Here is a 23,096-nt window from a genome sequence, read left to right on the forward strand (position 1 = left end):
ATCACATTTTTTAACATTTTATATATATTTAACATATGGATTTTAGATGTTTTACTGTACATCTCTCTACTTTCTAACTTATATGATTATTGTCTTTTGCAGTACTTGTTTCCTCACGAGAGCATGGACTACTTTCCTCTCTCTTACTATGTATATTGTCATGTTTGTTGTAAACACCTGAGTCTGATTCTCTTCAGACTGCTGATCTTTCTATAACATGTGGTATGATTGATTAGTTTGATCGACTTAAAGGAATCTCATAGCTTGTTTTTGGATTGTAATATTGGAAATTCAAGTAGAAATTTCCTCTTTGCCATGATCCACATTCAAAACAACTCCAAACCAAGAGGCAAACTGTTTTTTGTAAACTGTATTTATTTATTAATCATTTAAGAACGCGTGTTCTAGTATCAGCCCGTTTTAAAAATTACATGATCTATAATGTGTTTCAACTGTGTTTAAAGAAGAATAAATGTATTTTTTCCTGTTTATTTGAACACATCTCCATTTGTCGTTATTTGCAGTAATAAAATTAACAATTCCGCCGTCGGTTGTTGATATTTAGAGATATCTTATATTCTGTTATCATTGTACATTGTTGTATTTCGAATTGTTTTAATGAAAAGAGAAGAAAACAGAGGAGGAAGCATTTTGCGACAGCGCTGCTCACATTGCGGCGACTCGTTTACGACAACGGCTCGGTTGACGGCACACGTGTGGCCGGTCTGTCCTGTGCGGCGGTGTTTACTCCATCATGGCCAAAGTTTCTAAGAAGAAAGCGGCTAAAAAGAGTTTGAAGAAACGCTCCGAGGTGAGCCACGAGAGTCCGGAAGTGATGTACGATGATGAAGACGTCAGTAAAGCCGATGAAAACATCACCAGCGAGGAAGAGGAGGAGGAGGACGGCGAAGATGAACGAAAACGCCAAAAGCTGCTGGAAGCCATCAGCTCACTGGGTGGTAAGAGGAAGAAAATCCTGGGGGAGAGGTCCGAGGCGGCCGTGCAGATGTCCGAGTTTACGGTCACCGCCGACGGGGAGGGCGAGAAGGTCGACCTGTCGGACCTGATCCAGACGATGGAGAAAACCCCCGCCGTCCCGACCAAGACCAAGAAGCAGCTGAAGAGCCTGCAGCGGGCTACAAGGACCGTGGCGTGCCCGCTGAGCAAGCAGGAGAGCGAGAGGATCCAGAGAGATGTGGCTTTCCAGAAGGCGGCCACAGAGGTGACCCAGTGGAAGAGCATCATCAAGCAGAACCAGAGGGCCGAGCAGCTGGTCTTCCCCCTGAACCAGGAGCCCCCCGGACCTAAACCCATGGAGAGGGTGGTGACCGGCTGGAAGGCGCGAACCCCGCTCGAGGAGGAGATCTTCGCCCTCCTATCTGCCAACAAGCAGCCCATCAATGACCCCGTCCTGACCCCCGCAGAGGAGGCCTCCGTGAGGGCGATGAGCCTGGAGGAGGCCAAGATCCGCCGAGCAGAGCTGCAGAAGATGCGGGTCCTGCAGTCCTACTACGAGTCCAAGGCCCGCAGACAGAAGAAGATCAAGAGCAAGAAATACCACAGAGTGCAGAACAAGGCCAAGCGAAAAGAGTTCCTGAAGCAGTTCGACGAGATGGTGAAGACGGACCCGGCCGCCGCCTTAGAGGAGCTGAACAAGCTGGAGCTGGCCAGGATGCAGGAGAGGATGTCGCTGAAGCACCAGAACAGCGGGAAGTGGGCCAAGTCGAAGGCCATCATGGCCAAATACGACGAGGGGGCCCGCAAAGCCATGCAGCAGCAGCTGGAGGTGAACAAAGAGCTGACCCAGAAGCTGGTGACCTCGCTGAATAATGAGGAAGAGGAGGAGGAGGAGGATGCAGAGGTGCTGCCTGACTTTGTTAATGATGCAGAGAAGGGACTGGATCTGGCTAATCCCTGGATGAGAGGCAAGCTGTCTGAAGAGCCCACAGAGAAAGAGATGACTGTGGATCTCACAGCCGACGAGCCTGCAGCGGCAGCTGAAGAGGAAGAGGAGGATGAGGAGGAAGAAGCAGAAGAGGAGGTGCTCCTTAGAGAGTTTGAAAGCAGGAGAAAACTGCGTCGAGCTGAGGAGGCCGACGCAGGTCCTGTGACATCAGTGGAGGAGGAGGAGGAGGAGGAGGAGGAGGATGATGAAGCTGCAGCAGCAGAGGAGCAAGATGCTTCAGGCAAAGAGGAAGAGGAGATTTCACAGTTCACAAGTCTTTTCCAAGGAGCAGCAGACGGGCGCCAGGAGGCTGAAGCGGTCGGCGGTGGCGTGGACACCTCGGCTCAGCTGGAGGAAGGGCTGACGCGGATCAGGAGTCTGGAGGACGTGGATCTCCTCAGTCAGGAGGACTCAGCCGCTGATGAAGTGCCCACGCAGCCCGCAGCCGCAGAAGACCCGCCCCCTGAAACTCAGAAGGCGGGAAAAAACAGGAAGAGGAAGCGAGGCATCGAGCTGAAAAAAGTTCTCACCAAAGAGACCAAAGTCATCCAGGTCCCGCTCGCTCCAACCGTCGAGGACTCGGAGGACTCTGAGGAAAAGCTGGACCAGAGGATGCTCATCAAGGAGGCCTTCGCTGGAGACGACGTCGTCTCAGACTTCCTCAAGGACAAGAGGAAGCAGGAAGACGCGGGGAAGCCGCAGGTGGTGAACCTGGTGCTGCCTGGGTGGGGCGAGTGGGGGGGCACGGGCCTCAAGCCGTCCCGCCACAAACGCAGGAGGTTCAGGGTGAAGGTGGCGCCGCCCCCGCCCAGGAAAGACCAGCACCTGCCCAGCGTCATCATCTCGGAGAAGAGAAACAGCTCCGTCAGCCTCCACCAGGTGAGCTCGCTGCCCTTCCCCTTCCAGAACCACGAGCAGTTCGAGAGCACCATCCGCTCGCCGCTGGGCCGCACCTGGAACACCGAGCAGACCGTTCGAAAGGTCAGCAAGCCGAGGGTGGTGACCCAGCTGGGCGCCATCATCGAGCCCATGAGCCGCGAGGAGCTGATGAAGGACAAGAAGCAGGTGCCTGCTGGGAGGAGGAGCGGCGTGGACGCTGGGAAAAGGAAACATTGAGCAGAAAACGGTTTCCTTCAGTTCCTGAGAGGATTTCAGACTTCAGAGAGATAAAATCATGTGTTTGACAAACTGTAAATCACCTTTTTCTGGAGCTTTTTGTGCCGCAGATTCGATATTAAAATATAATCACAGAGAAGTTTCATGAGAATATTTGACACTAAGTCAAAGAGCAGTTGGACGCTCTGAGCTGAATGAAAACTGCAGTTTTTCCTGCAGTACTCTGATGGTTGCTCTGTGTTCATGGCTGCTTTTGCAGCTCAAACATGCACTCGTCCTGCCTATTGAAGGGTTTTTGTTCATCACTCGTTCAGTGCATCATGTAAAATACTCTGTTACAAGTAAAAGTACTGCGTTCACAGCTAAATGTCCCCAGAGCAGCAGAAGTGAAGCAGTCATGAAGCAGGACGTCTGCAGTTTACTTCACTGTATCTGAGTATTTTATTTTGAAGGGTTCGTTCATGTAAGGGCTAATTCAACGTGCTGTTTGAATACATATTGTATTAAATAAGCTCGTTATAGGTGTCTGTTATCTGAATCTGTAAAGTTTATGTCTAAACAGAGTAATAAGTGCAGTATTTTACTCTGAGACGTAGTAAAGCAGAGATATGAAGACCAGCTGCTGCAGAAAATTTTCTTATTTTTCACTCATTTAAAGCCGAAAAGCTTTTCAGACAGTTTTTTTTTTTTGAAAGTTCAGTTATGTTCTTTCAGGAAAAGATGCCAAAGTGAGCTGAATTATGGATATTAGAAATACAGAAAATGTCAAATACAGCATTTTGAAGGTCTTTCTATGTGGAAAGGTTTAGTCTGACTTTGAAGCTTCATCAGGAGAAAGGTGAGGTGAGCACAGGTGAGCACAGCGGGAGCATAAAGTTAAAGCCTGCAGTCACGTGATGAGCAAACACCATTAATGAAAAGACAAAGTATTTACTGTGAGTACTTTGTGACGGCGGAGGTGTTTGTACTGTTGTTCTCTGATCAGATGATGTTTATTTACTTTATTCTGATTCACATCAAACGTTTTCTTCTTTGTGTTCCTCAAGTAAAATATCCAGAAAGTACTGCAGTCCTGAGTATCACTACTACAACTAAAGTATCAGCACCAACACAGACGGCCAGCTGTAATCACTTAATCGATCAGAAGAGGATCAATCAGCAGCTGTGTTGATCATTGATAGATTTTCAGTCCTTTTTTCACTTTCTCTGCTTCTTTATTATTATGTGATAGTTAAATATTTATTTAACTCATTTGGACAAAACGCGTTCTCTCATTGGGCTTCAGGACATGATGATTTTCTCTGTTTTCTGACATTTTATGGACCAAACATTTAGTGCATCAGTGGAGAAAATAATAATCAATGATTTAATCACTGATGAGGGAAAATATATCAGCATCACTTTCTACTCTGTTAATTGTCTCCTGCCATCAATCAAAAAGAGAAATTAGCTCCAGTTTGAGGTGTTTTAACTGTAAATAAAAAAAGTTCACGCCACTGAAGAGAAGGATGTAAAGAGCTGCAGACGAGCTGCGGGTCTGCAGACGAGCTGCAGACGAGCTGCAGACGAGCTGCAGGTCTGCAGACGAGCTGCTGGTCTGCAGACGAGCTGCAGACGAGCTGCCTCCTCGCTGCGGGTCTGCAGACGAGCTGCAGACGAGCTGCAGGTCTGCAGACGAGCTGCTGGTCTGCAGACGAGCTGCGGGTCTGCAGACGAGCTGCAGACGAGCTGCAGACGGAGCTGCAGACGAGCTGCAGACGAGCTGCGGGTCTGCAGACGAGCTGCAGACGAGCTGCAGACGAGCTGCGGGTCTGCAGACGAGCTGCGGGTCTGCAGACGAGCTGCGGGTCTGCAGATGAGCTGCAGACGAGCTGCAGACGAGCTGCAGACGAGCTGCAGGTCTGCAGACGAGCTGCAGGCCGGTCACACTCGGCTCAGGGGAGGTTTCTCCTGGCCTGCCTGAGGGAGGCCGAGGGTCACGGCAGGAGGCGCACAGCTCCTTCAGCCTGCGCTCCTCCTCCTCTCTCTGCTCATTTTCAATACATTTGTACGGCCGTGCAGCAGTGTCTTAAAGAAAAGCCATTTGAGTTGGGTTAAACCTTCACACATGGGTGAGAGTGCATGCTTTGGCGTCTGACATCTCTGTATTTCACATGATAGACACTCTATTAAAGCGGGGGAACCTGTAATGGACTATGCATCAGTTCAGGTAATGGCTGTCAGCTTGAGTGCCCGAGAGGCAGCAGAGAATTCCATTAGAAAGCTCATAGTTACTAAATCAGTCATTCTCCACCTTCCTCTCTATCGAACCACCTCTTTGCTGCAATTACTACAGCTTCATACAGCCCTCAGCAATGAAAAGAGAGCCAGTCCTTGGACTTAGTCCTGCCCGCTGGACTGCAACGGGATCAGACAGTGATCCTCACTCAAATACATGAAGGCTGCTGCGGCTGTAAATCAGAGAGGGGGGTGTGAGGGGTCTGCAGGCCCCATGATGGAAAATGTTTTTCTCCATAATGCCCATTTGTGAGATCCGCTTAAATATTTGTTCTAGAATGAAGGAGCATTTACGCCGACCTCACTGGCTGCCTGCAGAGCAGCGAGGAGGCAGGACTGTCTTACTTTGTCCCCTGATCAGTGTGACGTGCTTTGAGGTGTTATCTCTCAGTATTTATCCTCATGCAGAGTGATTCCCAGCTGACCTGAGGACAGTGGAGTGGAGGTGAACACCCCATCAGAGGCTTCCTCCTGCAGCAGCAGTGGATGCTGAAAGCTGCGGTTTTATTTGCCGCTGCTGCTTCACTTCAGTCCATTTGTCCTGGAGGTCTGTGCATGAAACGGTCTGATAGAGGACTCTTTCCCATCTCCCCTGCAATCCGAGGCCCAACTCCATTCCCACCCTGACAGGTGTAAGATTAACTTAGTTAGGTGCAGAGCCGCTCATGCGCACCAAATTAAATTAATGGAACAAATTTCCCTCCTAATTAAGATGAAAATACGTGTCAGTTGTAACCTTGCTGAGCACTAATTATGTACAAATGATTTATCATCTGTTTCATCCTGAATAGCAATGGGCTCACCTCTCTGATAGCCCTGGCTGGCTGTTAAGAGATGGCCCCTGATTAACAGTGACAGGTTGTGCTGCGGAGAAGCTGCACGTCGCCGGCCAGCCAATCAGAGGCCGCCTGAGCTCAGACTCTCCTCCCTTCCATTAACCTACATTGAGTGTGCAGCTGAGCATCACTCTGCCTCGGCTCTCCTTCTTGTTTCTCTCCTCGGAATGAAAATAAAGTACATTCAAAGAGGAAAGGTGGGGGGGGGGGGGGGGGGGGGGGGGGGATGCAGGCTGATGGAGCAGGGGGGGTGAGAGGGGCAAACCCTGCACCGGGGATGAATCCCACCGGATGTGCCATGTGCACTGAAACTGGATTAGCGCGTGCTCGCGTGATGCAGCTAACCGGGAGGAGGAAGCGTCTTTAACAGCCTCTCTAGCTCACACAACAAACTGAATAACGCAGAGCACAGTCGAGCTCGTGCATCAACATTTTACGCCCGGCGGCGGATAATTGCCTCAAAGTGCCCCAGAGCAACACCAGGCTTGTTCCTGTCTGGTTCCGGCCCGCGGCCAGCAGGTGGCGCAATAGGTTAAGCCTGCCAGACGCCACCATGCAATTCAAGAGGGCTGAAATATCAAAATAAACAGGGCTTCATTATACAATTACAGCATAACTGGGATAGTCCATCTTCCTTCCTTCCGCCTTGCGTGTACAGATATATTTCAATGCTCTGATTAGCATTAGAATCAGAGTCCCTCGTGAAGCTGAGGGACACACCGGCCAATCTGTAATCATTGTTCCGCAGGCGTGCTCACAGGGGAAGCAGCCCGCTTTGTCATTACCGTTCAATATGCCACACGCATGCTGCCATGGCTTCCAGTGCTGCCAGCAACAGGCCATTTGCATTTCCTCCACACTCTGCAGAGACAATGATGCGCCACAGATGACTCCAGTGTTTGCACTGCCTGAAGATGAGAGATGCCTTCCTCCTCTACGTCTCATTTCCTCCTCGTGTGATTCTTCTCCTGCAATTGTCTGCGCGCGCGTCCTCAAAATGTCATTTTGTACAGGTGTCAGCTCCAGCCATTAGGGATCGTTTGACTTTCTATTGTGAGCCGGGGTTATTACAGTTGCCTCAGTTTGCTGCTTGGACGTTTCTTTGTTGTGGTAAATGTCAGGACGCCTGCACTGGGGAGGAACTCCGTGTTCTCCGGCTCGTTTCTGCTTTCAGCCCGGCTTGTCTGTCCAAACCCGGCCGTCCCCCTGCTGCTGGAGACATGGCACAGCTGCAGTTAATGCAGATCCAGAGCATGTCAAGCACACAGACAGAGAGGGGGTGTCAGACACTCATTGTAGGAGGGGGCTCCACCTCTGAACGTGCACGCTCAAATAAAATCCTGCTCTGGCACAAACGTGTGAAGGAATTGGAAATAAGTCTTTATTTGGGCTTTGACATATTTCCCCAGACAAAAAACAAAGGGTTTCTCATGTTCGGATGGATTTGTGACCCTCGCTCCAGCTTGTCTCAGATAAATTCACATTGGTATGAATTTTAAAGGACCTGGATGAGCTGAGGTCATCAAACATGTGGCACATTCACTGGCACACAAGCGCAGCAGCCATTTTCTTTTGTTGCTCCCACGCCCTCTCCCCACTTTGTGGCTGCCTGCAGGGAGCTTTGAGAGGCTGGCAAACACGTCTCACATCACGGCTGTCTGGGGATTGGCGGACGAGGCGGGGAGGGAGGGGGTTAGAGGTTAATTATAGACAACAGAGAGGTCACAGGGCCTATTATTTTGGAGCCGGGACCTGCAACGGTCCAATGGGGATGACATTTACGACGAGGGCCCGGCCCCACCCCTCCATCGCCATCCACACCCACAACCCACCCCGCGCACGCCATCACTCACGTTTCCACTGACGGGCCGACAGTGGGACTCAGTGGTCTGATAATGAAAAGGCCCTCAGCGCTTGGCAGAGGCAGGATGATGAATTGAATCCCTGGCTGCTCTCTGGCTGCGTCGGGGGGCCTCCAAGTAGCCCTTGACAACTAATTGAAAGCCCCCATACCCTCCTCTTACCTACCAGACTTCCTTTATCACTCTCATCATGAGGGTTAAGTGAGTCTCCCATGGGACCGCGAGAGGAAGCGAACCTGCAGAGTCATCTTATTAGATAAAAAATAAATGGAAAAAGCATAAATTAGTCACTGCAGCCGCCTGGATGTGACTCACAGCCGCGCTCAGGCCGCTCAGTGGCCCTGAAGGTTTGTAGTCAGTGTTTGGACCCCATGAAGATGGCTCTTTCACATATGACGACATAAAAGGATGTGAAAAAATGTTCATTATACGATCATTTGGACGATATTTTTATTACTGTGAACAAAAGCTTGAAAAAAGCCATCGGAGAATGAATACACACACGCTGTCACGTGTGTGTGCACAAACACTTACTGCAGCATCAGATGTGGATTAATCCGCCCCTGAAAATAGTTCCCAGTCAAATGCACCATTAAGACTTGTCTGAGTGACACTCGAGAGACGACAACGAGCTTTTTGAGGAAACTGGACACACGTATCAAAGCTCATCAGTCAAAGCATGCAAATAAACGTTTTTCATTTTCATTTAATCTTTTCATTTATTCTTTTTGGCTAATAATAACTTTGGTCTCAAAATATTTCAAACCCTGCATGTTTAACTTACGTTAACGCCTCTCCATGTCAGTGTAACTTTAACTTTATCTAGGTTACAGGTGAGGTGTGACCTTGCTCTGACATGTTCCTCACACTCAGTCAAACAGACAGTTTAGTCTACTTTCATGTGGTAACGTTATGTTTAAATGTAATTTTGCTTTAAGTGAAGCTTTCAGTAAATATGTAAATAAATAATTACTAATCTAATCTGTCACTTTTTTCTTTTTTTCCCTTTTCTGGCACCATCACAGGTGGAAACAGTTGCTCTCTCTGAGCTTTTTCTGCTGGGCTTTTTAAAATCTGCACCATGAAAACTGTTTTTTATGTCACACTTGTTTATGTTCAGACTATTGTGTAGGCAGATATAATCCCTGAAACCCCATCAGGAGCAGCGGGCCTCAGCATGCTGAATACAGAACGCAGTGTAAATGGGACTGAGGATTAAGAGTGATCCACTCCGCACTGTGACTGTCTCACCTCTGCATCCCTGTAAGCCTATTAGACCACAAGAGCAAATCAAATATGTTGTGGATGAAAACAGCGTGTGTGTGTGTGTGTGTGTGTGTGTGTGTGTGTGTGTGTGTGTGTGTGTGTGTGTGTGTGTGTGTGTGTGTGTGTGTGTGTGTGTGTGTGTGTAATGACTTCTGGATTCAGCTGTTTATTTTCTGCAGCTGAAAGCTGGAACGCTGCACGAACCACTAAGAGAATTATCAATATTATAAATATTAGAAAAAGCCACAAATGACATGTTTATTGTGCTCTAAAGTGCTCTTAAACATAACATTTCTCTCATGTATTTCTCAGATTGAGTGAATGAAAGTTAGCCTGTAACATTTTAGAATGATCATTTAAACATGAACCTCCTTTATCATCGATCATCCAGCTGTTCGTGACCTCTGCTGCTTCATAGGAATCCTTTATGGGCTAATCCATGGACCGTGAGCGCTGATCACGTGATACGTCAGCTATGTGTAACGCGGTTACGTCACCCCTTCAGACGCCCATTGGTTGTTCATTCAGCTTAGACAGCCGGAAGTAGTCTCAGTAAGGAGAGTAGGCTAATTAATATTTTCGTGTATTTGAGCCCGGTATTACTCGCTGAGTTATTTAAAATGTCGTGTGAAATGTTTGACTGTATTCGCGGAACGTCTCTGTCAGCATGAGGTAAGAGTTAGCATTGAGCTTAGCCTCTGTGCTACGACGGCTCGTGGTTAATGAGCAGTTTAGCTAGCCTCTTAGCTACCACATATAATCAGGCTAACGTTAGCAAACTAACGTCAATCTAACGTAGCATATACGCTGCCGTCACTACGATCAGGTCGTTATTACTGTTTAAATGAGGTGTTTTGTTGTTTTTTTAAACGTAGTCATCAGCAGAAAGTAGCACAAGACCGGCAGATGCTGTTGACACTGCTTTGGTAATTAGCGGCTAGCGCTGAGCTAAGTTCAACAGGTTGCTAGTTAGTTGCTTTAAGTTAGCGGCTGTGTTGCGAGCTAACTTGTCAAACATGACGGTTATAAAGTGAAATGTGTTACTGTTAGGCCTCAGGTGACCAAACAGAGTCACATGAGGCGAGCTATCCCCAGTGTGTGCCTCTCATTATCACTGCACGAGAGGCGCAGGCTGGGGCTAAAGGTGAGCGCAGTGCGACAGAAGGCAGCTGAACGCAGGTAGGTGACTACCTGATCACTGATTCAATGAGGTACAAAGTGTGGAAAGGTGATGCAACTTGTTAGCAACAGTATTATCAGTTAATACCACGATATTAACCACTTCCAAGCAGTGTTACTCAGTGAGACCGTGTGCTCAATGCAGAGCACAAGGCTGGAAAGGAAATGACACGTTATTCCGTCCTCTGGTGAAATGATCTCATCAGCTGAGCACCTACAACCACAGATGGTGCTAATGTTGTCATTTAGAGAGAAATTCTGGAGCTGTTCTGTCCTCTAGTAGTTTTTGTTCATTATTTTTAAAAGGGGGACCTAATAAGCAGCTTGTATATACACGTACAGCATCCATATACAGTTAAAATGCTGTTAAAATAGTACAAGAACACACAGGGCAGTGAAGATTACTGATAATGTAATAAGTTACATAACGAAGCAGTGGAGTACCGTCCGTCTACAGACAAAGATCAACTTTACCTTCAGTCATAGATTCATTTTCAATGCAGCAGCTCCGCTGATGAGGGAAGCAGATGTCTTGTATGTGTGTGTTAAAATGGCAGAAATGGCCTGATGTCAGTCCTGTATTTGTTTTTTCGGTCTTTCCTGATTCTCTGTCCTGTGTTTCAGCTTGGTCTGGGATGTCAGGGGAGGACACTGAACTCACTGGCGGACATAGACGTCACACACCGTGCTATATTTTCCTGACCGAGGCTTACGAATGTCTTTAACGCTGACGGCCATGAGCGACAGCGCAGCGACCAGCGGCCAGCAGCAGTGGTCGGGGTCCGGGCAGCCGCCGCAGCCTGCCCGGGGGCCCTATATCTCATTCATCACCAACAGGTTAGAAGAGCATGGCCAGAGGCAGGGTGTGGTTTTCAAACCCACAGCTCCCACAGTGCCTTCATGACGCTGTCTTTGCTGCGTGTAACATGGCTGTGGGAGGAAATGAGGGAGACATGGGAAGCAGCTCAGTGTCTTAATGTGCTTTGAGGCTTTGATTTCATGTTGTGTCAGTCTGACCTCCAAAGCTGAACACGGAGGTGTCTTGACTCCCTGTGCTCCTGATTGTAGGAGCACAAACCTGGTGATCCGGGGGGCCATGCTGTTCTCTGTGGGCGTCTTCCTGGCCCTGGTGCTGAACTTGCTTCAGGTGCAGAGAAACGTCACCCTCTTTCCCCCTGATGTCATCAGCAGCATCTTCTCCTCGGCCTGGTGGGTGCCGCCGTGCTGTGGCACAGCCGCAGGTATGTGAACACGCTGCACACACGGATTAAAAAAGTCCTGACTGGGTTCATCTTTCCAGCCGCCGGTGGCCCGGAGACCTTTTTAAGATTTCATACCTTTCATAAACACGTTAAGTGACACTTTACTGCAGCACGCGGCATCAGAGTGCAAACCAAAGCGTTTAGGTCACATCAAGAGGCAGTTCAGCCACAGCGAACACATGAAGTGATTAAAGAAGACGCAGATAGCTAGTTTAAAGGTCAGTTCAGGCTGGAAAAGGAAGCGAGGGAGGAGACGCGGTGTGTTAAAACGTGTTTATAATGATGTACATTTTCAGACAGTAGCATGAATGATTAGCATGAATGATAACACTGCTTTCATTTTTAATGTGAGAAAAAGAAAATCATATCGCAATAATGGCGATATACCAACATAAAGGTGTCGTAATGTTATGCAGAGCAGCGACAAACATGGCTGGAAGTGAAAGTAAGTTTATCACTGGCTGCGGTTCAGGAGTCAGATCCAAAAAAGGAGCAACTTCAGGAAGTGGTTTGGTTTTAAAAGATGGACAACAAACCAGTCACATGTCTGTCGCACGGAGGCCACGACCGATTCACTTTAAATAAAATCAGATGTTTTACTGAGCTCAACACAAACAAAAATGTTTTCATGCAGTTACATAATAATAAATCCAGCATATGAGGACCATGCAGGAGCGTAACCGCGCGCACACACACACACACACACACACACACACACACACACACACACACACACACACACACAGCTTTACATATGAATGCACAGCACGCCCACCAGGCTCGACTCTGCAGCCTTATTGAAAAGTTGTCCCCTGGGTGGAGCTGATGGAGGCGCAGCGCAGTGCTGCTGCTCCCGAGGGGCTCAGCACAAAGCACAACAGCCCGAGGCTCACTTCCTCCCCAGACGCACCGCGCCTCCGACGCTTCCACTTGTTGCTAACACACACACACACACACATGCACACACACACACTCAGGGGAGGGCTGCTGCATTTTGTTGACGATGCAGAAATTAATTTGTTTTGAAGCCACGCTCGTTATGTGAGAGGTTATCAGGACGTGAGCTGCGATGCAAATCTTTATTCTTACTGTCAGCACAAAGTGACGGCGTCAGGCTGGAGAAGAGTGTGAACTGCAGAGAGCGGAGAGCACGTTCAGGTGTGTCGAGCACACGCATTCCTTCACACAGAGCGCCTGAAACTGAGCCTGAAGCGAGGAACACCAGCTGATCTGAGCTGGAGGCTGCGGCTAACTGACGTCCAGGCAAAAGCTTGTTTTGATGCACCGCTGCAGTTTTGCTTCATTCCAGATGGAGATCAGACCGTGCTGCGTTCAGCGCAGGCGCTGACGTGTTTGTTCATGTGTTGGGACGCGTTCGGCGCTCGTTAGGTGTTAATGTCGCACTGCTAACCCAGAACACGAGGCAGTGGTTTCAATGCACAGACTGTCTGTGAAACAGTGTGTGTGTATGGAGGGATTATGGGACAATGGCCCCCGGCACAGACGTGTAAAAGCCCCCCCCACACCTCATACAGCCAGACTTGACGTGTTTTGTGGCATGGCCGGTCGTTTGTGGTGTTTTTGTAAACAGACTCTGTCCCTTTGGGCCCCTGCGTCTGTGCCCGGGAGGCCCCTGCAGTAATCCACCATGGCTGCGCGAGCGTGCGTCAGAACAGCTCGGACACTGTCTGAACGGCGACTCTGAGGAAAACAATACCTGTGAAACCGGTGCTGACTCTGTGCCTCTCTCCTCACAGCGGTGATCGGGCTGCTGTACCCCTGCATCGACAGGCGGCTGGGCGAGCCACACAAGTTCAAGAGGGAGTGGTCCAGCGTGATGCGCTGTGTGGCTGTGTTCGTGGGCATCAACCATGCCAGCGCTGTATCCTTCAGCCTCTTTAAGCCTCTGACTCTGCCTGTGTGCGGTGGTCTAAGACCCTCATGGTTTGATGACTAACTAGGTGAAAGGTGGAGGAACGTGTTATGTAAAGAGAGTTTGGAGCTGCAGCCACTGACTGCCTGGTCCTTGACCCCCCCCCATCAGAAAGTGGACTTTGCCAACAACGTGCAGCTGTCTCTGACTCTGGCGGCGCTCTCCATCGGCCTGTGGTGGACGTTCGACCGATCCCGCAGTGGCTTCGGCCTGGGAGTCAGCATCGCCCTGCTGGCGACGCTGACCACCCAGCTCCTGGTTTACAATGGAGTCTTTCAGTAAGTACCCCCCCCACACACCTTCACATATCGATCCAGGACCAATGAGCAGGGAGGAGGAGGAGGAGGAGGAGGCATGGAGGATTTGAGAAAGAAACAAATTCAGAATCACAAGCGAGAAAAGAGAGAATTTGATAAGACGAGCTGAAGCAGAGCAGGAAGCAGCGCCGTCCAGCAGCTCCACTGCGTTTGCTCTGCGGCAGCAGCACTGATGGGCCTGGCTAATTCCTGAAGAAAACACTGGATTTTTGCAGTTTGATAACGTTTTAATGACTAAATTGGATTTCAGGTAGACTTTAAAAACACTGCATTATGTTTGTGATCTTGTGATCCTTGCTGTGTTTTTGATTCTATCAGATATTCTGATCAAAGCGTAGCTGGAAGTCATTCATCGTTTGAAGCCATGTGCTTCCTCTCTGCTCAGGTATACTTCTCCAGACTTCCTGTATATCCGCTCCTGGTTACCGTGCATCTTCTTCGCGGGCGTGATAACGATGGGGAACATCGGACGGCAGCTAGCTTTGGTAAAAACCCGGAATCATTTCAGGAAATAGCCTCAGCCAGAAGTCTGGTTTCTGATTGGGCAGATCTGTGTCATGGTTTCTCCTGCTCTTCTGTTTTTCAGTATGAATATAAGTTCGTTCAGGAAAAGACTCATCAGGACTGAAGGAACTCTTCGCTCCATCAGGCTTCTGCTCAAAGGGACTTTGCACCACCCTGAAGCTGGAGGCAGGTGACCAGAGAACATCTCCAGGCAGCGTAGACCAGGACCAGCCGGGCCCGGATGAGCCAGTCCTGAGCTCCCGATTGGCCGCCTGGTGCTCTCTGCTGGACAAAACAGTATTTTCGATTGGCCGCCGGCCGCCATCTCACCTGAGCTGAGGAGAGCAGTGAGAGCAGAGTCTGATGTGTTTTTTCTTCGGTGCAGTTTATCTCTACTTACCTGGAAAGGGATTAGCGGCGAGGCGTCTATCGTCCCTCAGATCAGCTCCAATGTTTGAAACCTTTGGCTCCATTGTGCCAAACACAGTCACAGGGGATCAGTTTGAAAGTCTGCTCTTATCTGCTGATTCCTCCACATCCTCCACACATCAGTGGAGAACACACAGCCTGGTTAACGTTTATATCCAAGATCCGCATCGCGCCCCAGACCGCTTTGTTCTGTGTAATTATTAGCTTATATCTACGTGGAGGTGTGTGATAAAGGAATGATGGTGTGGCCGTGAGGACGCTCGCTTCCAGCCTGACGGGTACAGTGTGATCAGATCCACAGAGTGGAGCTTCAGAGGCTTTGTGTTTGTTCACATGAAGGACGTCAGGCTGTGGAAACGAGTTTCATCCGTACACCAACACTGGCTTCACTTTGAAGACAGTTTTTAAATTAGGATGTTTTTCATGTCAGGGAGGAACATCTGTCCAAATCTGTGTCTGTATTCTTCAGTTTCCTGCTGAAAATGGGCAGAAAGCAGCGTTTGCTTTGCCCAGAACAGCCTGAATGCCAAATTCCCCCTCTGACTCTCTTCATAGTGTTAAATACCTGAAATACATGAGGTAATGGAGACAGGTAGAATCACATCACCTGCACTCGAATGTTTGATCCTCCGACATTTAACGCACAGAAACAGTAAAGTGATGTTTGCAGGACGCTGTGAGCGGCTCAGAGGACGCTCAGGTGACACAGGTGTGGTCAGGCTCTGGATCCAGCGTTCTGCTGGATAATTCGCTCGAGGAGCTGCTCCTGATGCAGCTGCATGACTTCATCCAGCAGACCGTGCTCAGCAGTGTTCACCTGCTCGCGGCCTCTGACGCAGCAGGTGTGTGTCAGGTGGATGAAGACCTGCAGAGTGAGAGCAGTGCGTCTGCACCAGCTATGACAGGAGCTGTTCAGGGACATTTTTCTAAGAATTTGTCATAAAATGTTGGAATTGTTAGAGGCAGGGACTATAAAAACAGTGTTTTTAATTTCCACGATAGAGATTAGGAAAAGCTTTGGGGCGAGCTTGTTTTCTGTGGGCTCCTTTCGGGCGGGTGGTGTTGTGGTTAAACTGGGATTCAAAGCTCTGCTCACTGAACGACCTCTGAGACCTGAACATGTGCAGTTTGTGTGGTGGAATAAAGATTATGGCCTTTTGGTAAGCGCTGTGGTTTCTCTTCGTGCACCTCGCATGGCGTCAGGTGGAGGCCTGAGCTCCACCTGAGCTCCACCTGACTGTAGGTGGTGTCAGTGTTAGATCTGCTCCTCCCTTTTCAGCCTCAATATTACAGAAATCCATTTTTAAAGAGAGCTGCAGCAGTAAGAGTTACAACAGAACATTTAAAATATGTCGAATAGAAATAAATCAGAATTAAACGAGTATAAAGAGGCATGAATGAAATCTGTGGTCCAGACAGATAAAAGGTTTAATCAGAGAAACAACCTGAATGTTGATGTAAAGTCACTCAAATCAAATCAAATCTAAAATAATAATGAGACTAAGAAATCCAAATACAACAGAAGCGAGAGAGCGACGTTTGAAGGAAAATGAAGATTTTCAGGTTTCAGACTGAAGGTTCAGAGCGGCTTCAGACGGAGGGACGATCAGGGACCATCGAGCACCTGCACACCTGGAAAAGACCCCCCAGCTCGGACCCGATACGATTTAACAGCAACGCTCAGACTGGTTTTCTGACAAAAATGTTTTAGCTCCTCCTGGATGTTTGAAACTTTCACTGAAAATATGTTTTAACATACTTTTAACATTGATCACCTTAATGCGATTATTAATTAACATTATGAGTTCTGTCTTCACGTCAGAGTTTTCATCTTCAGGGGCCAAAGTCCCTGTTTTTAAAGATATTTAAGACCCAAAAAGGAGTTCTGTGTATCTTAATTAAACAGTAAATGAACAGCTGTGATTTCACAGGCTGAACGTGTTTTAAAATCCTGGTTAAGATGATATGAAGTCAGAGAAGAGCTGCTGAAGCACCGTGATGCTCGAACACGTGATCATCTCAGTGAACATGTCCATTGATCCAAACCCTGAAATGTAAAACATTTCCCATCATAAATGTATTTGTGGGCTGGAAACAGATGAAGGTGCTCCAGCAGAGTCTGAAAGTCTAAAAGCTATTTAAAGCTGCGGCTAATTAAGTGGAGATGGTCCATATCTGGCACAAACGCTGAGCCACGAAGTGCAGCGCCGCTGCAGAATCGCACACATCAACTGGAACAGCGTTCACTGCTAATGTGGATTAATGTGTCCTGTCCTGTTCAGCTCCCACACACACCAGCTCGCATAGACAAAAGTAATTAAGATGAATAATCAGGATTTAAGGAGCCTTTGTTTGCATTATTGCTAAATTCCAGGATAAGGACACAGTTTCTGTGTGGTTTACACAAGTGTGTGAGGCAATTTGCTGTGTGAATGTTATTGTTCAAGGCTAACTAGCTAGTAAAACAATAGGCGTGATGTGTCATAGCGGTAAGTGCTGCTCCGAAGAGCTAAACTCCCCACCACTAATGAATTCATTAATCTCTCTATTTATTCCTGACAAGCAATTATCTCCTCTCGCAGAATGAGGGTCAGGAGGCAAGGTTGAGAGCTCGCCATATTTGCTGAGGAGGAAACGTTACAGGGAGCCAATCGCTGCCGCCGCACACACCTGCTCCCGCTTATTTTTGTTTTGCTCATCACTTCTTTAATAATCCTTCAGGTGCAGCTTTTCATCTGAACCTTCGTCTAAATGTGGAGTTGCTGACTGAGTTTCCACCTTTTGTCTCAGAGCTCAGTGCTTAGGCGTCGAACATCCTCAGATCTGTGGCTGAGCCACCTTCCTGTACCTCATCTCATCGTTTCACTGACGTCAGCTGCAACCCTGATGCCAACAAAGTCTGGACATAAAACCAGAGTCGATCATCAATAATCAAACCATTCACTGACAGCAGCTTCCTGAAGTGTCTCTGAGTCCATGTGTTCATCTCCTCCATCCTTCATGTGTTCACACAGTGGTGAACTCGCTCCAGCCTTTCAGCCAATCATGATCCTCTCACCTGTCACCAGTGAGCCTGTTTACCTGTGGGATGATCCAAACAGGTGTTTCTGGAGCGTTCCATCTTTCAGTCTGTGAAACGTGTCGCTGCATCAGATCCACAATAGGCAGATATTTACAAAAATCAATGAAAAACATTAAATATATTGACTTTGAGCTGATTCCAGGTCAGTTTGTGTCAGAGAGGATCAACAGTGATCACTTCCTGTTTGATTTCTGTCTTCAGTGTCACACCTGAGCATTAGCGCCGCTGAGCTTCATGTGCAGGTGAGGATGGAAGCGTCACCTTTCCCATGATGACACAGACATGACATCACTGAGGATGGATCCGCTGGACTCCCCGTGAGGCCGAAGCCCTGACGCATGCGCACGCTTCCAGCGGTGCAGAGCGGCTATAATTACACACAAAGCTCCATTCAGAGGCGTTCACATGAACAATACGCCGCTCTGCTCCACAGCAGCAGCAGTTCACGGTGCTCATTAATCATGTGCCTCCTGGATTCTAAGCCACACACCTGCGTGTCTGTGGAATCACCTGGGCCACATTTAACATAACGCCCTGATTTACATTTTGACCATCTGATTTCTGCGTACGCCCCAGCAGCCGCCGCCGCCGCCCTGCCAAAGCCTCCCGCCACCTTTCTGACACCCTGTGTAAAACTTGCTGGAGCTGGAGCTCATAAAGTTTGACCTTGCACTCACTTACGTGTTTTTCACACATAGCGGGGCACAGCACCTATAAAAGGCACACAGTAATCGCTGAGGACAGGCTGAATGCAATGAAATAGGTGTTAGCGGGGAACCACAGCGCTCCATCTCCAGCTCGTCTCTGAGGGATGACCGTCTAAACTGGAATAAAACCCTGTTAAACGGTGTCACAACATGAATCACTGCCCCCGGAGACATCCATCACTGCTTAAAAGGTGACCACAAATGATCTGTGAGCCACTAGATATTGATTACTCATGTGCTGCAGGTGTCAGGTTTAATGTTGCAGCGGCTTGATAGCGTCGCCTCTGACAGCCGCTGCCCTAACTCTCCTCTGATAGATTTTAATGGTGAAATATTGATTTCTTTCTGGCCAAGGTCTGCCAGCGAGGGCCAGATCATTTGTTGGGGTAATGCAGGACACTCTGTGCCCTGGTCCCAATCAATCATTTTGACAGGGAGCACCAAAGAGAGGAGGAAGAAGGAGGAGGAAAAAAAATCAAGCTGGTGAAGCTTCAGCAGATACATCCACAATCAGGACTCCCAGGCCTGCAGAGCAGAGAGACGGAGGGCTGCAGACACCCCCAGCTCCGGCTCCAGCTAATATGAATACTAATGATGTGTTTATTGAGTGGGAATGCTCAGCAAATCACAGCTGACGGGATAACAGTCGGAGTGCCTTGAGCAGGGAATGAGGATCTCGGAGAGAGGGTCTATATTTTATTTAAGCGGCTCTCGGCCGGGGCTGGGGAGAGACTCAGGTAATGTGTTGTGTTACAACTCAGTGGTCGTTCCCCCCAGCCGGAGCGATAACAGACTTGCTAATGGGAAGCCATCAATCACAATCAGCCTCCTATTCCACCAGTGTCTCCGCTCTCCTCAGCCCTGTAAGAGGGAGCTGGAATAGAGGTAATAATGGAGTTTTGTGGCTCCGCTGCAGCAGCAGCAGCAGCAGCGGCGGCAGCAGCTCGTCCAGGAGTCATATTTCCAGCCAAAGCAATAGATGCTTTGCCATGTCAGCGTGTCTTTTAATAAGAAAGCCACAAAACGGCCATGAGAAGCAGTTAAAGCCTGGACGAGGAGGCCTTGGGCCGCGAGGGGAGAGGAGAATTAATGCGAGGCCGGTCTCAGGTGGGATGAGTGTGTTGGGTGTTCGGTGCCAAAAGCAGCTAATTGGTTTTTCATTACACTCTGTTCAGTCTACTGTTACATCCACAGAGCGCGGCTGCAGACAAAGGAGCAGTGAATGAGGGAAGAATGAGCGAGCGCGAGGGAAACTGAAGGTACACGTGTGTTTTTCTGGACATTTGAATTACATTTAATCAGCTGAAGTTTCAGTCCGACCAGCAGCCACAGCCAGAAACAGAAACAGAGTTTTAGGAGTCCATGTGTGACGGCTGCTCGTCTCGTCTCAGCAGTTCTGCCTTAAACCCACACCAAGCTAGTTAGCCAGCTAGCCAGCAGGCGTATGTCCAGGTTAGCCTCTGCTCACACGTTCATGTGCATTATTAGCCTCTCAGTGCTAATCTGGTCTTATTTCACTTTTCTTTCATTTTCCATGAAAAACCAACAAAGTGTTCAACTTCACTTCGTCCCAAAAACAAACACTTTTATACGTCCTGTATTCATATATATAGAGAAATCAAGGACAGGATTGACTGACGGCAGTAAAAATACAGACTTCAGCTGTGTCCTTTAAACATTTAAATGTCATCTAAATACACCTGTTTACTGAACAGGTGAGCTTCATCCTGTGTGCAGATTTTTTTCCAGGTGAAATAAACAGTTTCCTTTAAAACAACATTGAATTTGAAAAAATAAATTTGCATCTTGAGAAATTAAATGAAAATAGTTTCGTTTAGGACCTCGCATGTGGCCAGAAATACCCATAAATCACCTGTGCTGTGCTGCAGGACGGCAGGGTCCACCACAATCACCACCAATGAATGACTGTCCATGACATGACATCACACGTCCTCACCTGCAGCCTCAGGTGTTCTGTAGCAGATTCAGATGAAACCTGCTGTGGTTTCTCCTCGTCTCATGTGCTCATTGCAGGTTTTGTTGATATAGAGACACAGAAACACATCCTGGATGACCAGAAGGGGGCGCACCACTACACGTCTCCTCAGCGAGCCCCCTGACCGGCAGCCCCTCCGGCTCGCTGTCAGCAGCCTGACTGTTAATGGATGAAGTGATTTTGACCGGGGTGAATAAAAACAAGGCTGGCCGTGTTGTGGCCGTCACGCCTGTCCGCCGTGTTTTCATTCTGGAGACTTACAGCAGATCGAACATCGAGTTATGAGCCGAGATTTCTGCTGGAGATGCACACATTCAGAAACATGCTGTCAGTGACGCTGAGCCTCTATATCTGATAAAACATGGAGCCCCCCCCCACACACACACGCACACGCACACACACACACACACACACACACACACACACACACACACACACACACACACACACACACTGTTTCCCGAGAGGGATCAAGTGGAGGTTAAAGACTTGTAAGCAGACTAATGGCCGACTTCCGCCTTGCATTGTTTCGTCGTCCTCAGTCTGTCTGCGTGGGACATGTATGTCAATCAAAGGCCCGTCTGCATGTGGCACCGCGTTTCCATGGAAACCTGGTAGCCCTGGGCTGGGGGCCCCCGACCCACACACCCCTGAAACCCAAATACACCAGGGGCCCCCGAACGGCGTCTTCCCTCTGACTTAACGTTGGTCTTAGCTGTGAGTCATCCGTCCTGTTTGTCTCTGCTGATGTTTGTTGTCAGCTAACATCTGTTCGCTCGTAGGAAACTTTTAACTCGACGCTGCAGCACAAAAAGGAAAATGTTCCTTTGGGCAGATGAAATCAGCAGCTTCTATTTGGGACACCCACAGCTCGCACACATCAAAGTGAGGACTTTGTGTGGGGGGACAATGGGCCGGTCACACATGACGGGCCGGCGTTCAAGTCCCTGAGTCTCCATAGACCTCCAGCCAGGGGGGATCCAGCGGGCTGGGGCGCCGCTGCAGAGACAGGTCAAGACCAATGTCAAAGACCGCTGGATCCCAGAGTCAGATCAGAAAAGCCTCCAGCAGCCACCTGTGAAGGTGGACACGTCTGGACAACAACGGCCGAAGGATTAAAAGACGCTGCGAGACAAACAACTGCTGCAAACACTGGAGAGACTCCGCAGAGAGCCGCCGCCCCTGCGCCGACACAGAGCTAAATCATCTCTTAACACTTTCCAAAGGGTGTCGGGGGAGCAGTGAAGGTCTTTCATCAGACGCTCGTCACCGCAGCCACGAAAGCCTCCCGGGTGTCGGCCGCCGCCGCCGCGAGCACAAAGGCCGCCTGCGCCCCCTCGCACAGAGCGAGCTTGTGTCTAATCACACATGGCATTGTCATCATACAGTGATTTCCTGCCCTGACACAAACTCCACAGCCACTCGGTCATGGAGGTCAAACCGAATTTTCTCACAGAGGGTCTGCAGATACAAAGGCACTGTCACGGTCCCCTCGCTGATTTCGGCTGCCCCCCCCCACCCCCCCCCTCTGCTGGGAAGGTACAAAGCTAAATTTCAAGTGAAGATGAAGTTGGTCACTGTCGGGGTATGTGTGCAGCAGCGGTTTGAGCAGCGGTTTGAGGGCCAAAGGTCAACATTTCTGGGTTTGTGGCGGCTGTCCTCGGACTCTCACATCAGACTCGCGGCTCGCCGTCGTCGCTGCCTCCTCGTCTCCTCGAGGCCACGCTCGCGCTGATAGGTAGGCTGTTCGACTCCATGCTCCTCCACAGGGCTGTTTTATCCCAGAGAAGTACTCAGAGCTTCACTTCACTAAAAGTAGAAGTACTACAGCGTAGAAATACTCTGGGACAAGTAAAAGTCCTGCATTCAGAATTTAGCAAAAGTCAGAAGACAAAATATACTTAAAGTACAAAAGTCAAAGTACTCACTTTGTATTATTTTATTGATGCATTCATGTGTTCATCACTTTAATGCTGCAGCTGATGAAGTGGTTTTAAATCACTTTCCAAGAATCAATAAAATCTTATTTAAATCTATAATCACACATCATTATTTATTATCAGTTATATTTTATATTTTTAATCTGAATCTGCAAAATAACTAAAGTTATAAAAATAATGAAGTACAAAGGACAATATTTTGCTCTGAGATGAAAATGGAAATGCTCATGTGAATACTTCAAATTGTACTTAAGTGCAGTACTTGAGTGAGTGTTTTTACTATCATGACTTCTCACTGACTGAATTTTCACTTTCAGGTCGGCGACAGCAGCTTAAAGACAAAAATACAGACAGAAATAATTGTGAATTGTTTTTCTGACAGACGTCAAAATGCAGAAAATCTGAACTCAAATGTGAGAACTGAGTGAAAGCTTTGAGACGTTTT

The 23,096-nt window shown here is 48.5% G+C and overlaps 2 protein-coding genes across 2 annotated transcripts; both read left to right on the forward strand.

Annotated features, from left to right (window-relative positions):
* Positions 1-731: 731 nt before the first annotated feature.
* Positions 732-3,192, forward strand: LOC139340032 (U3 small nucleolar RNA-associated protein 14 homolog A). The gene has a single exon (XM_070975602.1). It carries the CDS (start codon positions 755-757, stop codon positions 3,059-3,061), a length of 2,307 nt encoding a protein of 768 aa, XP_070831703.1. The 5' UTR covers positions 732-754; the 3' UTR covers positions 3,062-3,192.
* Positions 3,193-9,820: 6,628 nt separating this feature from the next.
* insig2 (insulin induced gene 2) lies at positions 9,821-16,088 on the forward strand. Its single transcript, XM_070975611.1, has 7 exons — positions 9,821-9,974; positions 11,106-11,318; positions 11,550-11,722; positions 13,501-13,625; positions 13,788-13,954; positions 14,379-14,478; positions 14,580-16,088. The coding sequence occupies exons 2-7, from the start codon at positions 11,197-11,199 to the stop codon at positions 14,619-14,621; spliced, it is 729 nt and encodes a 242-aa protein (XP_070831712.1). The 5' UTR covers positions 9,821-9,974; positions 11,106-11,196; the 3' UTR covers positions 14,622-16,088.
* The last annotated feature ends 7,008 nt before the right edge of the window (positions 16,089-23,096 follow it).

This window comes from Chaetodon trifascialis, chromosome 12, assembly GCF_039877785.1.
Source record: "Chaetodon trifascialis isolate fChaTrf1 chromosome 12, fChaTrf1.hap1, whole genome shotgun sequence".
NCBI classification, from domain to species: domain Eukaryota; kingdom Metazoa; phylum Chordata; class Actinopteri; order Chaetodontiformes; family Chaetodontidae; genus Chaetodon; species Chaetodon trifascialis.

Coding starts and splice junctions, on each gene's coding strand:
- LOC139340032 (XM_070975602.1), top strand. CDS start 755: ATGGCCAAAGTTTCTAAGAAGAAAGCGGCTAAAAAGAGTTTGAAGAAA.
- insig2 (XM_070975611.1), top strand. CDS start 11,197: ATGTCTTTAACGCTGACGGCCATGAGCGACAGCGCAGCGACCAGCGGC. Junction 11,319..11,549: donor ATCTCATTCATCACCAACAG/GTTAGAAGAGCA, acceptor TCCTGATTGTAG/GAGCACAAACCTGGTGATCC. Junction 11,723..13,500: donor GTGCTGTGGCACAGCCGCAG/GTATGTGAACAC, acceptor CTCTCCTCACAG/CGGTGATCGGGCTGCTGTAC.